The sequence below is a fragment of the Macadamia integrifolia genome, unplaced genomic scaffold, assembly GCF_013358625.1.
Source record: "Macadamia integrifolia cultivar HAES 741 unplaced genomic scaffold, SCU_Mint_v3 scaffold1044, whole genome shotgun sequence".
NCBI classification, from domain to species: domain Eukaryota; kingdom Viridiplantae; phylum Streptophyta; class Magnoliopsida; order Proteales; family Proteaceae; genus Macadamia; species Macadamia integrifolia.
Genome location: NW_024868063.1, coordinates 23,783 through 40,272, shown reverse-complemented (window position 1 = coordinate 40,272; position 16,490 = coordinate 23,783). Strand labels below are relative to the sequence as shown.

At 37.6% G+C, this 16,490-nt stretch overlaps 1 protein-coding gene across 1 annotated transcript in view; it reads right to left on the bottom strand.

Annotated features, from left to right (window-relative positions):
- The window catches only part of LOC122062472 (putative SWI/SNF-related matrix-associated actin-dependent regulator of chromatin subfamily A member 3-like 1), a 39,486-nt gene that overhangs the window by 17,930 nt on the left and 5,066 nt on the right, over window positions 1–16,490 (bottom strand). Inside the window, exon 2 of the mRNA XM_042626122.1 lies at window positions 7,295–7,583. Within this exon, the coding sequence (XP_042482056.1) occupies window positions 7,295–7,583 (289 nt within the window). The remainder of the gene's footprint in view (window positions 1–7,294; window positions 7,584–16,490) is intronic.

Here is a 16,490-nt window from a genome sequence, read left to right as displayed (position 1 = left end):
ACTTGCTCTTGCTCCATCTTAGGCTTTTCAAGTTCCTCCTCAGTGTTTGTGTTCTCACCAGTGTTTGTGTCACCATTAGTGTTGGCAATGAAGCCTACAATATAGATACCACGATCAACCGTCTTACCTTCAATTTCAACATATTCCTCATTGTCTTCAGTGGTGGTATTGGCTATCCAATCATCATCAAGTTGTGGTTCACACACTAGCATATTTGGGTTGGCTTCAGGAGCAGCAATGACAAAGTTGGAGTTTTGTCAGTAGGGGCAAAATTTGGCAAAGTGTCTAAAGCCTCTACAATGGAAACACTTGATTTCTCCTTCTTCATTAGTCATAGGTGTTTTCCTCTTGTCCACAGTGGCTGGTGGAACTTTGTTTGGAATAATGGTTGCCTTTCCATTAGCCATGTTGACCTTTCATGAACTGATGGGTAAGGACGTCGAGGAATTGATTTGAGCAAGTCCTCCACCACTAATGCCTTTTCAATACATGCATTCAAGGATGTAAGCTCGACTACACCGATTTTTTCACGAATGTCATGTCTTAGTCCCAATTTGAATCGAGACATAAGCAACTCCTCTTCCTCGTGATAAGTACCTGTACGTGAGAGTAAATCATTAAGCTTATCAATGTATTCCTCAACAATCATGGTCCCTTGTCAAAGAGTGTTGAGCATGTCATAAAGACGACGTCGGTAGGTTAGGGGAAGATATCTATCACTGAGTATTAATTTAAATTCCTCCTAATTGCGAGGCTCTCTCCATCTTTGCATAAGTCTATCCTCTTCAGCTTTCCACCAATCCTTAGCACCACCTGTAAGCTTGGTAATAGCCAATTGGATCTTCCTTTCCTTGGACATACGGAACCATGGAAAATAGTCATCTAATGCATTCCGCCAATCATGGAAATAAAGAGGGTCATGTTTTCCATTATATTCCTTCAAGTCCAACTTCACCTTATGAGTGTCGTCATGGGGAAATTGGGGTCCATCATGTTCATCAAACCCTTCACCTCCACCATACATACGGGCTGGTACATTCCTTTGAACGGGAACTGTAAACCTTCTTGGTGCATTATTATTTTCATTCACCGTGGGTTGAGCATTAGATTGGGCAGCATTGGTCTCTTTCAACTCTTCAAATAGAGAATATGTCCTCCAATAGGCTTGGTTCTAGCTCTCAAGCACTCTCTCACAACAAACAAATAAAAGGGAAATAAGAAAAGAAAGAGAATTCGATGGAGGGTTGAGAAGGGGGAAGAAGAACTAGTGAATAGGCATCTCACCCTCAGGTTTAGGCATCTCACCTAACTGCATCCCACAGCACAACAGCATAAGCCATCTTTTTTTCTTTAACTCAAATCTGTCTTCTCATTATAATTGATGGGCTTTAAATAGCCTTCTATTGCTTGGACACAAAGACATAATAAAAAAGGAAACTAAAGCTAAAATAAAACCTTTTAATTTAACTTCTAACTTGCTAACCAAGTAAGAGCAAATTAGAAACTAACAACTAATTATAAAAAGGAAACTAAGCTAAGTTACAAAATAGAAACTTCTTTTGACCAACAAAATAGGAAACTAACTAGCTCACTAAGAAAATAGAAACTAACTAAAAAAGGAAACAAATCTTCCTAAGTTACAAAGCTTACTTGCCAAGATAAACCAAAGAAATAAAAATAGAAACTAATATCTAATATCCTAACAAGTGCTGGCAGCATCGTTCCCAAACCAGCTGTCAATATTGGACCCCAAGGTACTGTTCACATGAACAGTACCTGCGTGACCAGTAACAGCAGGTTGGCTGATCCGATTGGAGAAAAATAAGGCTGGTTCGATGTACGAAACTGAACCAGAATTGGGCCAGCATTGAATTCTCTTTTTGACAGCTTGATCTATATCAATGGTCATTACACTACATCATACCAATTCACTTTCAATTTACCTTGTTGACCAATTAGTATAATGAGTTATTAGACACCACCACAATTCACTTGGTTTCTTACCCCTTGATGAGTTGTTAGACATGTCACACCTATTATATGTTGAAGCGGGTAAAATGAGTTGTTAAACTGTCATCAAGTCACATATTGACTTAATGGTACTCCTATTTGTAGACAGAAGTCCATAATAGACTTAAAGAGATTCTCTGAACCTAAGATATGCCTAAATCTTGACTTCTAATGGATAGGAAATTAGTGGTGCTTCTCATTAATTACCCACTTCCCACTTTGAATGAGTAATAAATTTCAAAACAAACTACAAAGGAAGAGAGTAAATCGGGGGAAATTCTTATGATCAAAAGCTTATAATGCTTAGTTTCTTGAATCTCAAGTTTTAGTTTAATGATCCAAATTAGCTACCCGAAAAAAAAAAGAAAAAAATTATGATCCAAATTTGAATTCTAAGTCCACGAATCTCTTGTGAACTAATCAGCGTTTGTTAATTATGATCAAATTTTTTTAATGTTTGTTACTTATCTCTTATGTTTTAAAACATTCAAAATTTAAAATCCTAATTTTTTGCATAGTTATCACAGCGCCAAGGCGAACAAAGGAGGTGGAGGGCTGTCTAAACGCTTAGGCGACAAGGCGCTTAAGTCGCCCAAGTGTTATTTTTTATTTTCCCTCTTTTTTAACATTATTTAATATACTACATATCCCATGTATTACCGAAAATCAACACTAGGCTACATAAAGTCATCAAAAATCAACATTAAGCCATATCAAGTCATCAAAATCAACATTAAGTCAAATTAAGTCATCCAAAATCAACATTTAGAGAAATGTCATTCTTCTCTAATAAGTTTGACTGTTCAAATGATTTTATTTTTACATGAGACCTTTTGTATTAGGTAGAGCACCGAACTAGCATTCTAACAAGTCTAAGAACTCTTAAATCTAAGTGGTAATGAAAAATTTATGTTCCAATCAAACTTATTTTAAAATGCGCGAATATTGTTAAAATCTTCTGAATGAAAATAATTTTATTAACATCAAAACAAAATATTATTTTACTGCAAGTTTGGTTTTCAACAATGTTTTATCATATGATAAGATTTACAAAATTTTCAAGATTGAGACAAACCCAAGCATTTGAAAGTTAAAAACCACCCTACAACAAAAAATCTAGTTTTTTTTTCTATTGACTGGAGGATTAACTTTTTATCCTTTTCGAATTTGATTTTTAAATTAATTTTATTGGGTTCAAGTAGGGGTATTTTCTTATTTATGAATTATATCTTTAGTAAATATAATAACATTTACTTAAATGACATTTTATATAAATAAGTGTTGTGCCTTGCAGTAAGGGAGCAATCGCCCAAACCCCAAGTAGGCCACTTAGACGCCTAAGCGACACCTTGAGAACTATGATTTGTTGTACTTCACTAATATCTTATTAATGAGTCACTAATGACTTAGTTAGCATCCATTCCTAGGAAATCTATTCTAATTAATTCATGATTAATGAACCAAAATTTGAACCTCAAGTTCATTAAACACTATAACAAACTTATTAATCATTTGATATTTGAATTTCAAAACATAGTTGTCAAGGTAGCAAGGCAATCCAAGGCGGTGGAGGGGTGCCTAAGTGCTTAGGTGACCTAGGCACCCAAGTGTTATCATTTATTTTCCCTCTTTTCTAACATTATTTAGTACGTTACATATATCCCAAGTCATCAAAAATCAACATTAAGAGAAATGTTCTAGTTCTATAATAAAGTTGACTATTCAAATGATTTTATTTTTACATGAAACTTTTTGTATTAGACAGAGCACGGAATCAAATTTCCAATAAATCCAATGCCTAGGCATCGTGACAAAGTTATATTCCAATCAAACTTATTTTAAAGTGTGTGAATATTGTGTTGCCTAGGCGACACCTTGCTGTCCAGGCACCTTGGTTGCCTGCTTGGTGTTGCCTTATTTTTCTACCCTCTCCAATGCCTAGGCGCCGTGACAACTATGGGCATCACAACAAAAAATTATTTTACCACACTTTCGGATTTTAGCAATGTTTTACTATGATAAGATTTATAGAAATTTCAGATTCCTAGCATTTGAAAGTAGAATATTGCCCTTACAACCAAAGATCCTTTTTTCTTTTTTTGAATTGGGTGTTTGATTTTTCATCCTTTTGGAATTTGGTTTTCAAATTATTTTTCTTGGATTCAAATAGGGGTTGTTTGCTCATTTATGAATGATATCTTAAGTAAATGAAATAACAAATAATGATATTTGGCATAAATAAGTATCACCAAGTGCCAAACTATCCAGGCTAGAGCCTTACACTAAGGAAATAGTCGCCTTGACCCCTACAAAAACCTCTTAGACGCCTTGACAACTATGTTTCAAAATCATCAATTACTCAAACAAACAACATCAAATGTTTTAGATGTTTAGTCATCCGTAGCAGACTTCAGTTGACTGAGCTCTTAAACTAATGTCCTAAGTTGATCAAAGATAGTAGCATATATAATAATACATATATATATACACACAAATTGTCCTACTTTTACCAATCAGGACATATATTTAAGATCTATATAATAATTCACAAAATGATATGTATATAAATAGATTTTTCCTAAATCCATAAATATATATCCAAAACATATAATCTTAGGTATATGCATAGTTATTTACTAACAATTCCTAATATCAATAGTCTTCCATCTCTAGTTCACACCAGAGGGAATCCTAAAGATGAAAGCACCCAAACATAGATTGGGGAGGGGGGGTAACAATGGTGGTAGTTCCCCAGAGCCCCACTGCCCCCCCCCCCAAACCACCAATCAGGGGAAAGCATCACGTGAACAACAAAACAAGGTGAGAGAGAGGCGACCCAACATAACTAACAAAACTGCTTGTTGAGGTAGCTACCTACCCTTGAGTCGAGAGGAATAAGAGTATCCAGCCAGTAAGGGAAATTCCATTGAATTCAACACTATCTCAATGGTCTCTTTCAGACCCTTCTTCTTTCAATTAAGACCAAATTGAATGATACTCAATTTGGAAACTATTAACCAATCATTAAAGTTCTTTAATTAATGATTAATAAATTTGTTTCAACAAAATCATTTAAGAGAGAAAACGTACATCCAATGCACACAAATTTGAATTCAAAATCTCTTAATGAATTTAATCATTGTGCCGGTAGATAAGCTCTAGATTACTAATCCTAAGAGTGATTTTCGGCTCCTCAAAAACTTCTATGATCTTCCATACTGGTGTTGTGACAAACACTTGAGACTTATGAGGTCAAAAATTGCTTGTAAACTAGTGATCTCAAAATACTTGGTCTAGACAGGTTTAGTGAAAAGGGTTCAGCTTTAGATTAAATCAAATCAATACATAGATATATTCTACATAATCCCTCAAATTCGACCCAGAAAAAAAACATACTCCCTCAAACATGTCTTTCTTCTAGGGTTCGAAGAAATTCATGCAAGCCATTCTTTACCTATAAGATAGCATAGGCACAAATTCTCTTGGATCCTCTATGGCCTATAGGAACACTCAAGAGTTCTATATGATTCATTGAAATGATTTGCAAACAACTATTCTACCTTTCTGTTTTGCCTAGTCCAAACTTGGTTGCTCTAAATCTTGATATCTCCATCAACTTTCTCGGTTGAAGGAGAAACTTTCATCTTGATCTTCTACTCAACTTGATCACATGCTTTAAGGTGTCTTTATATGACTTCTCCAATGTTGTTGTTGTTGATCATTGAAGATTGGGTTGATCTTGCACCTTGATCTTTCTTCTTCATAGAAACCAATGTCATCCTCGAACTTGTCAAGGCTCTTTATGAGAAACCTTAATCTAATACCTTTTTGTTAGCTCATGCAATTAGCCTTATAAGTCAGTATATGCATGATCCTTACTCCTCTCATATAGAAGCAGTGTTTCGTATTCTTCGTTACTTGAATTCAGCTCCAAGGAATGGCATCTTATTCTCCCCTTCTAATCACATGAGGTTCGAGGCGTATATTGATACCAAGTGGGCAGTTTCTCCAAATGATCGTCGTTCCACTATTGGCTATTGTACGTTTGTTGGTGGTAACATGGTTACATGGCATGGTAAGAAGCAGGCTGTTGTGGCCAAGTCTAGTGCAGAAGCTCAATTTTGGGCAATGGCGCATGGTATTTATGAGTTTCTTTGGCTTTGAGGTCCTCTTCAAGACCTAGGCATGTCTATTCAATTGCTGATGCTGTTATATTGTGACAATAAGTCAGCCATCAGCATTGCACATAATCCTATTTAACATGATCATACTAAACATGTTGAGATTGTTTTATCAAGGAGAAGTTGGAGCAAGGACTCAGGCATCCCTTTTGTGAAAAGTGAAGATCAGTTAGCAGATATTCTTACAACGGGATTTCATAGTAAAGTTTTTCATTCTATCTTGTGCAAGTTAAGCATGTGTGATATCCATGCAACAACTTGAGGGGGAGTGCTGTAATAATGGGTTCTATGGTATGTTATGGTTGTAACCAAATGGGCTCTGAAGCCTTTAAAGTTTTATTTCATTATAAATAAAGAGAGCTTGTGTCAAGTTAGAGATACAGGTCATAATTTCCCTAAATCAACACTTTCTACAGTGAGAAATTGAATGATGCAAAGAATTGGTACTCTACTTATGACTTGGAACTGTACACAACAGTTCAAATATTAAAAGCATTGGAGACATCATCTCATCAAAAAAAAAAAGTGAAACTATACTCCAATTATGAAAGGTCTCATGCACTTGAGTCGAAAAGTGCTCAAACTGAATATCTTCGCAGCCCAAAGCACTTGCCTTGACTACATAAAAGAAAAGTACCTATCTGAGACTGGCTTTTCTAGTTTTTATCAAATTTCACAACAGCGAGGTACCAATGCGAGTATTCCTTACATCATGGAAAAGCAACTAAACTTCAAGGAACATGTACAAAAAGTTTCTTTAGCAATCCTTAAATTCTAAAGCAAAAAAAAAATTTAGACACTCTCTACTCAACTAAGCCTTCTCAACTAAATGGGTTCAAATAGACAAATCCAGATTCACCATTCATGAGTCAACTCTATATAAAGTCATGCTTAGACACTATCTTGAGATGAAAATTACATATTTTGTTTCTTATCAAAATTCCAACGAATAGCAACATGGATAAGATCTTAAATACCAACTGATTGCAGTTTCTAGAGACAAAATAGAAGATAATAAGCACAAATAAACATCTCACTGATGGGAAAATGCATGGAAGCTTTTAATGAACTAAGTGAAAGGATGCTGATTGTAAGTACATTACCTTCAATGCTGTTAGACAGAAGCAAAGAGTTCATATCAGGACACAGAGCCACATCAACACAGATTTGACGAAGTCGTAAAATAATACTGAGTACAGTTGAATAGTTACGCGTGACACTATTAATGCGGATATACTCTTTGACCACTCTCTTGGCAACAGCTTCCATCTGGTTATAGTGTTCACGTTCTTCAGGAGAAAGCTCCACAAAACAGGTCTCAAAAGTTTTAGATGGCAATTCAATCAAATTCTTGTCCTTTGTTCTTCGCAAGGAAATGGTTGACATTAAGATCTGAAATAATTAATAAGAAAAGTCAGAAATTAGTGACCATAGCTGGTCAATCAAGTTAAGAAGAAAGACAGTATATCACAGGAAGAGCACTGGCATAGGAATGAATTAGTTTCACATATGCCTATGACTTGAAACAAGAATTTTAAAATACCAATGGCCTTTCAGAGATTATGATGGCACATCTGTAACCTCCCAAGCTACATTTTATCTTTTAACTCCCATTGAACAAAGAGGGAATGTTTTTTTTTTTTTTTTTTTTTTACACAATTTATCAATGATCAAAATTTGCTGAAAATCTTGGGAGTACACAAGATTGTGATTGAAGATGACTCAAGAAAATTCTGAACCAAACTTTTAAAAAGTTGCTTGGAGGCTCTCTTTTTTTGAAAATCTTGAAAGAAATACAATTCTGGATGGCTTTTACTAACATTTCACTCTATCCCAATCCACGATCAAGCAGTAATAATCAACTCGCTTTCCAAAAAAAAAAGTCTAGAGTGCTGCAGATAAGGTTATTAGCTATTGACAAGCTGACAACTCAGCCTTTCTGTGAGCTCCAGCTGCTCCGCTTCACTTGAGTCAACCCCAAACTAACCATGCAGCTCACAAGCCAATGCCTGAGATTTTTACTCAAACTGAGTGAAAGCAAGCTAGGTCAAGCTTCGCTTGGTTGAACAATGCTATTAGATATATAACTACAAATTGTATGAGATATATTAAATATATAGAAACTGTCTGATCTAGGCAAACATACTTTATAAAACAATTACAAGATTGTGTTGACACATCTGTAACCAGTTGTTTTATAAAGGTTGCATAAATGGGCACACATTGTGTTCCTAAACTAATTATATCTAAGCCATGCAGCACAATACCCAGAAAATCAAAATGAAACACAAGTGTTCACAAGATTGGGCTTAGGTGGATTTGGATAAACCAAACCAACCCAAAAGCCCAGACATAGATGGTAAGCTATGACAGATTGCACCACAGACAGGAAATGAGCTAAAAACTCAATTTCAAACACCCACCTCCCAAAGCTAAAAACTAAGCATTTTTCCTCTCCTTACAACTTCCAAGTTGTGTCATATGCATGCAGTGAAGGACAAAACAAACTGATGGAGGGCTGCTAGGGGTAGGGAAGAAATCCTTGAGAGGGGTCTCAGAGTTGCAGGGGAGAGGGAGAAATCGCACTGAGAAAAAGGGGAAGGGGGGGGGGAGGAGAACCACTCACGCACGCCCGCAGGCTTCACAAATACTCTATTCATATATTCTTCAATCTTTCTCAATCGATTACAAGCATATAAATAGGAAATTGAAAAACTCTAACATGGAAAGAAATCCTAAAAGGAAACTAACTCAAAAGGAAAAGAAATCCTAAACCAACTCTAAATAAGAAACTACTATCTCCTACGTATCCTACTTGAAATAAAAGATTACGTAATAATCCCAAATAAAAACCTACTAGACCAAGGACCAATATGGGTCTGGTTCATCTCTAGTTGGATACCCAGATGGGTATAGGTCGTTCCACGGGTGCATATCTGCATCAATACCAATATACTTATCCAACTCCTTTTGATTAGGCAAATAAACATTCATCATTTCATAAGGAATGGGCCCCTTTGTTCCTAGACCAACCCTCCCCGCAATGCCAATCATGGAATAGTAATATGTTCCTCGTGCAACATTAGCTGTGGTGATATTATAGAAAAACCATTTGACATTGCATCACCAAGCTGTTGTTTTCATATACCCCATACTTGCTTTATGGTTCTTTGTCTTGTATCCTGGCGTCTATATATCAAAGGATCCTGCTGAAGGACCTCTATAGGATCACCATGTTGTCTTAGGGGTGGGGATGAGGTCATGCCTCCCCTCACACTTTGAGTTCTCTTGAAAGGTAAATCCCCTTGCATTTTGATTCTTCCTCCTCCTTTCCTCTGTAGGACGTGCATCAATTGGAAATCAAAAAGATTAGGGTTAAAATGAGGGAGAAGAAGAGGAGATGAAGGAAGAAGAAGCAGAGGAGTTGAGAAGAGAAAGAGAATGAAGAGTGCAAATTGTGGGAGAGCATTTTTCTCCTCCCACCTATATTAGGTTCAAAGTATTACCTTAGGGAAAGTACATAGTCCTCCCACGGGAGGTAAAAGAGGAAAAAAGGAAAATACAACTTAGGACAACTTAATATAAAGAGAGTTCCTTACGTAACCTATTACATAAACTCCAACACTCTTCCTTAAGTTGTATAATAAATGTCATATATTCCTAGCTTGCATAAGAAGGTACTGAACTGGTAAGCAATGAGTCCTTTAGTGAAGATGTTGGCCAATTGATCACATGTCTTCACAAAAGGTGTGCAAATGTTGCCAAAGTCAATCTTCTATTTGATGAAATGCCATTCCACTTTAATGTGCTTTGTTATATCATGCTGCACTAGGTTATGGGCGAATGCTTATAACTGCTTTGTTGTCACAGTAGATTCGTAGGTCCTCTAGTGTCATACCCTATCTCAAGAACCAACTGACGCAACCAAATGAGTTCACAAACTCCATGAGCCATTGGCCTATATTCAGCCTTTGTACTAGATCTGGCTACAACAGTCTGTTTCTTGCTCCTCTATGTAACTAAGTTACCATCCACAAATGTACGATAACTCGATGTAGATCGTTTGTCAAAGATAGATCCAGCTCAATCAGCATCGAAGTAACCTTCCATCCCCAAGTGATTGTTCTTGGCATACAAAAGTCTTTTTCCCGAAGAGGACTTTAAGCATCTGAGGATGCGGTACACAACACCCAAGTGCCCATTCTTAGGTGCATGCATAAGATGGCTCATTACTCCCACTGCATAAGTAATGTCTGGACGAGTCAGAGACAAATAGATCAACTTCCCCACTAGCCTCTAGTGTTTCTCTGCATCAACAAGTGAAGGACCACAGTCTTCTCCAAGCTTATAATTCTGCTTAATAGGAAAGCTTGCCGATTTACAACCCAACATCCTTGTTTCTTTCAAAAGGTCTTGCACAAATTTTCTTTGGCATATGTTGATTCCCTTTTTAGATCTCGACACTTCAATTCCCAAGAAATACTTCAAGTTTCCTAGATCCTTTATCTTAAATTCTTTGGCCAAATAGGCTCTCAAAGCAGCTATTTCATCATGGTCATCTCCAGTCACCACGATATCATCAACATAAATAATCAATTACTATGATGGTACCACTACCTCACCGGGTAAATAATGTGTGGTCTGCTTGACTCTGGGAATATCCATTTCAGAATGGCCTGCCTGAACCTCTCAAACCAAGCCTTTGGTGATTGTTTGAGACCATTAGGTGCCTTCTTTTGGAAACACACCTAAGTAGACTACTATTGATCTTCATACCTTCAGAAGGGAAGAAGGTTCGACTGAAATCTGGAAGTGATTCAAGCTGTGGTGACAAACTTCTCCATCGCAAGCCTTCTCCTATTGCCGCTGGTTCATAGTTCTATCGTGACCTAGGGAGGAAGAAAGACTGGTTTCCTAAAATCAAAGTAAGGACAGCCATTTTTAATTATAGAAAACCCCTTTGTTCAGGAAATTGTGTTCTAATAAATCCTCCTTTCTTTAGTAATTCCAGAATGCTCCTCTCTTTTATTTTTCTATTCCAGTTTGACCCTACTATTTATTTTCCTCTCTTTTAAGCTCTTAAATTGTTTCTGAAATTAAAAGAATACCCCTCAACCATTACATTGAGTTTTTAGTCATTCTTGTGGGCCCTAAACGATCCGATTTCAGTCCTTGGGATCCGGATCCACATCAAGTGGTATCAGAACAAAATTTTCGGCACCTCCCTAACCATGACAGGTAACGTTACCAATGCTGAGTTGAACAAATTGTATCGCGAGTTAGCCGAGAACCAACAGAATACTGATGCTAGGCTTGAGAGGACTGAAGCCAAGTTTGACAAGTTTATGGAAGAGATGACTGCCTTTATGAAGAGGTTCGACAAGCGAGCTGAAGAAGGATCCTCTACATTACCTCCTCAGCTCAACACTTTACGGATCGAAGATAGACCTCAGAGGCAGCAACTTGATCCAGTTGTTCCCCAAGATGTTACCCGGAAATTTTCTGACAGAGATTATGGCATCAAAGTTGAGGTTCCCGAGTTCAGTGGTGAAAAGGGACCTGAGGAATTTCTTGACTGGCTTACCAAAGTGGAGAGAATTTTTGCGTATAAGTCTCTTCCAGACGTGAAGAAGTGTGAACTCATCATCACCAAGTTTATTGGGTATGCATGTTCATGGTGGGATGATGTACTACATGCAAGGTTTGTCAGAAGACTTGGACCCGTTACCAATTGGGAGGTCATGAAGCAGATCCTGACTGAAAAATTTGTTCCTCTTAATTATGAAAAGGTAATGTTCCATAAATTACTTAACTTGCAACAAGGTAACAAGGATGTGGATTCCTACACCCTTGAATTCCATAAACTGTCTTCAAGGTGTCGACTTCAAGAAACATACCAGCAACGGGTGATGCGATATATCAGTGGGTTAAGTACTGAGATTTGACTTGAGTTGGATAACACTGATTTCAGGTATGTTGATGTGGCAGCGGCTCATGCCAAGACAGCTGAAGAGAAGTCCATTTATTGGAAGGGTATGCTCAAGACTTCTTCAATTTATAGACCTCCACCGTGTATGGAGGAAAAGAAGCTTGAAGCTCGCAGAGTTGAAGAGAAAAGGTCAGAGTTCAACAAGGATAGTGTTGGGGTGAAGAATATCATATGCCATAGTTATGGCGAGAAGGGTCACTATTCCAACAAGTGTCCCAACAGGACTCGTTCTGTGAACGTAACAGAGAAGCAGCCGACAGAGAAGAGTGAAGATGAATCTCATTTATATCCTTATCCCCTCGAGGACGATGATATTGTCGATGACGAAGATGAGGATGTAGAAGTTCATTCAGCTAGCCTTTCATCCTTTTCAAATAGACTAGTTGATAAGGCTCCTCTCTTCAGACAAAAGGTTACTCTCCTGCACGGCTCCGACCTTACTGATGTTCATGCAGTTGTTGATACTAGGGCAGAAGCAAATTTTATATCTACTGAATTTGTTCAAGCACACAACCTTCCACAGAAGCAGCTTTTCAAGAAGATTCACGCGCGATGTTTTGGACCCACAGCTCGAGAAGAGGCCACTGCAGTTGTTCGAGTGCACCTACAGTTTGGGCCGTTACAGTACTATGTCACCTGCTTGGTCACCCCATTGGCTCACTGTGACATTCTTCTAGGGCTACCTTGGCAACGACATGCAGGCATTCTCTACGATGGCGCACAAAACACCATCAAGGTGAAGCAAGGAGGTCGTATGTACTTAATGAGGCCACATGCATTATCAGACATGCCACGTCGTCGACTGACTCTTGCTCTAGTGACATGTCAGCCTACTCTCCCTCCTCTTGGAGTTATGTTCCCTTTTGTTTCGAGATATGTGCCACCTCATCGGCGAGCGATTTACAAGGGAATCTTGGGAGCACGACCTAACTCGACGGAGTCAAGTTCTTTTAAGACCGAGAGAGCTGATGCAGTTGCACAATGGACTTAGGAAAAAAAATCTTTTGATTTGATTTTCTTTTGTTTTAGAAACAATTTCTTTGAAATTAGTTTTTAATTTTAGATTAGTTTCCATTTTAAGTTAGTTGCCGTTAATTTTTTGATTTTTTTCTTATATTGGACATGTAATCGATGGAGAAATTTCAGTTTTAGAATTTGAAGTTTGAAGAATAGGAATTTTGGTATGAAAGCATGGCTGCCGTGAGTTGTTCTCCCCTCCCCTGACTTTCTTTTCTTTTCCCTCCATTCTTTTTTCTCCTACTATTCATTCTCTCTATCGTTGGTCGATCCCCTGTTCTGGGCGATAAATCCAACCTCAGATTAGTGGATCGAACTCCTTGGTGCTTGACCTGGTGGGGCTGAGACTTTGAGTGTAAGTTCCTTCCTCTTGGGCGACATAACTCCTCAAGCTCCAGCTCCAAAGTCCTCTGCTGTGAGAACCCACAAGGAATCATCGCTGGTTCTGCAGGTCACCGCCAGTAGCAGGTTTGTGTCACAGGTTCTCAGTTGTTGCTTCACCTTTGGGGTAGACTACTATTGATCTTCATACCTTCAGAAGGGAAGAAGGTTCGACTGAAATCTGGAAGTGATTCAAGTTGTGGTGACAAACTTCTCCATCGTAAGCCTTCTCCTATTGCCGCTGGTTCATAGTTCTATCGTGACCTAGGGAGGAAGAAAGACTGGTTTCCTAAAATCACAAGTAAGGACAGCCATTTTTAATTATAGAAAACCCCTTTGTTCAAGAAATTGTGCTCTAATAAATCCTCCTTACTTTAGTAATTCCAGAATGCTCCCCTCTTTTATTTTTCTATTCCAGTTTGACCCTACTATTTATTTTCCTCTCTTTTAAGCTCTTAAATTGTTTCTAAAATTACAAAAATACCCCTCAACCATTACATTGAGTTTTTAGTCATTCTTGTGGGCCCTAAGCGAACGATTTCAGTCCTTGGGATCCGGATCCGCATCAATAGGGTACAAAGTCAAAGTACTTTTTTAGGCTTGATTTAAAAAACCGATGTTTCCACTGTTCAGAAGGCCTAAAATAGGGTAGATAGCAAGTTTCTGAAGCGCTACAAAGATCATATGGCCATCGAAACCAACCACTGAGTCGACTGGGGAAAATCTTGTTTTTTTTTGGCTTAGTGAGATTAGGGGCAAGATCGAGATCTTAAACCTTGGTACTAATGTTGTAAGGGAGTTACTGCTAGAGTAGTTATTAGGAGTAGTTAATGCTGGAAAAGTAGTTATTAGGGAGTTATTTCTCTTTTTTCATTTTGGATTTTAAAAGATTGTATTTTGAAATGTAGACAAGGAAGATGATGTTGAAACTTGAAGATTTCCCCAGTCTCTACAGTATGAGTGATTCCTGCAAACCTTAGAGTGAATCCAAGATAGTGTGAAGCCAAGCGCCCTCTCACTTAGCTAACTCTTCCCTCTTTTGCCACCACCCTCTTCCTCTCCCCTATTCCTTTTCTACTAGTCCCAATTTTCCTACTTTTGTCTTAAAATATAGCCTCAAACACAATAGAAATTCATCAATTAATAGCAAAGAGGCAGCAGGATAGCAAAGACTTGTATTAGATTTCCCAAACCTATATTACAACAATTTGGTATCAAAGCCAGATTCTAAAGAGTACATGGAAGAAGTTGCATGCAAGAAGTGTTGGTTCATACAAGATTCTAATCCAGAATGCACATGGATCACCAAGGATGAACTTCAATGCTTTAATCCAGATTTTCTAGAGGAATATAAGAGTCTATTTCACTGAAGGCGAGTTCTTCCCACTGAGGAGAATTAATGAGGACATTATCCAGAGATTTAGTATCAAAGGAGGCGCAGACGTACAAAACAACATATCACTTCATTGTGGCTAGATGTCTCTTGTGTTGATCCATATTCCTATTTACTTTTGTGTAGCTTGTTTTATTTTGTTGTATTTTAATTTATTTAGTGTCAAAATTGTTATGTATTAATGTTATAAGGGAGTTATTGCTGGAGAAGTACCTATTAGGAGAAGTTACTGCAGTGAAAGTAGTTATTAGGGAGTTATTTCTCTCTTTTATTCATTTTAGGGTTTAAAAATGTTGTATTTTGAAATGGAAGACAAGGAAGATGATGTTGAAACTTGGAGATTTCTCCTATTCTCTACAGTATGAGTGATTCCTGCAAACCTTGGAGTGAATCCAAGATGGTGTGTAGCCAAGCCTCCTCTCTCTTCAACTCTTCCCTCCTATGCTACCACCCTCTTCCTCTCCCCTATTCCTTTTCTACTAGTCCCAATTTTCCTACTTTTATCTTAAATTCTAGCCTCAAACACAACGGGGATTCATCAATATACAGCAAGGAGGCAACGGGACAGCAAAGGAAGACTTGTATTAGGCTTCCCAAACCTGTCCTGCATCACCAAACCAGCTCTAATATGATCATTTCTTACTTTATCCTTCCTAGTTTTTTCACTCATCCATCTTAACATCCTCATCTCCACTATACTGAGTTTATCTACATGATGCTTCTTAACTACCCAACATTCCACACCATACATCATAGTCGGTTGTATGACTATCCTATAAATTTTTCCTTAAGTTTTAAAGGAATAAAACAATCACACAACATTCTCAACGCAACTCTCCACTTCATCTGCCCTATTTCAATAGTGAAACATCATCCTCTAAATCACCTTCTTTACTTATAATTGAACCCAAACACCTAAAATAATCACTTTTGCGGAACCTCCCTCTCATCTATTTTCACCACCTCATTATCCGTCCTTATGTAACTAAAGTTATACACCATATACTTCGTCTTTGTTCTCCTTATCTTAAAATCTTTTGATTCTAAGGCTGATCTCCATAGCTCTAACTTGGCGTTAATCCTTGCTTTTGTCTTACCCAATAAAACAACATCATCAGTAAAAAACATACATTAAGAAAAATCCTCTTGAATATCTCTGGTTAATTCATCCATAATAAGCCCAAACAAATAGGAGTTAAAGTTTGCAAACTCAAGCAATTTATGGTCCGAAGCATTCTCCTAGAGTCTGGTTTGATAAATTCAGTATGGTTGTTACTCGGTGTGGATTTACTCACTGTTACTTGGATCATTTAGTGTTTGTTTGTGACTGTGATTCCATGGTGGTAGAGTTGGTTGTATATATTAACGATATTATTATTCTGGAAATGATTCTTCTGGCATTGATGAAGTTAAATCTTATTTACAGCAACATTTTCAAATGAAAGCTTAGGTGTCCTTAGGTATTTTCTGGGGATTGAGGTTGTGAGGAATAGTAAAGGCATTAGTCTCTCTCAGAGAA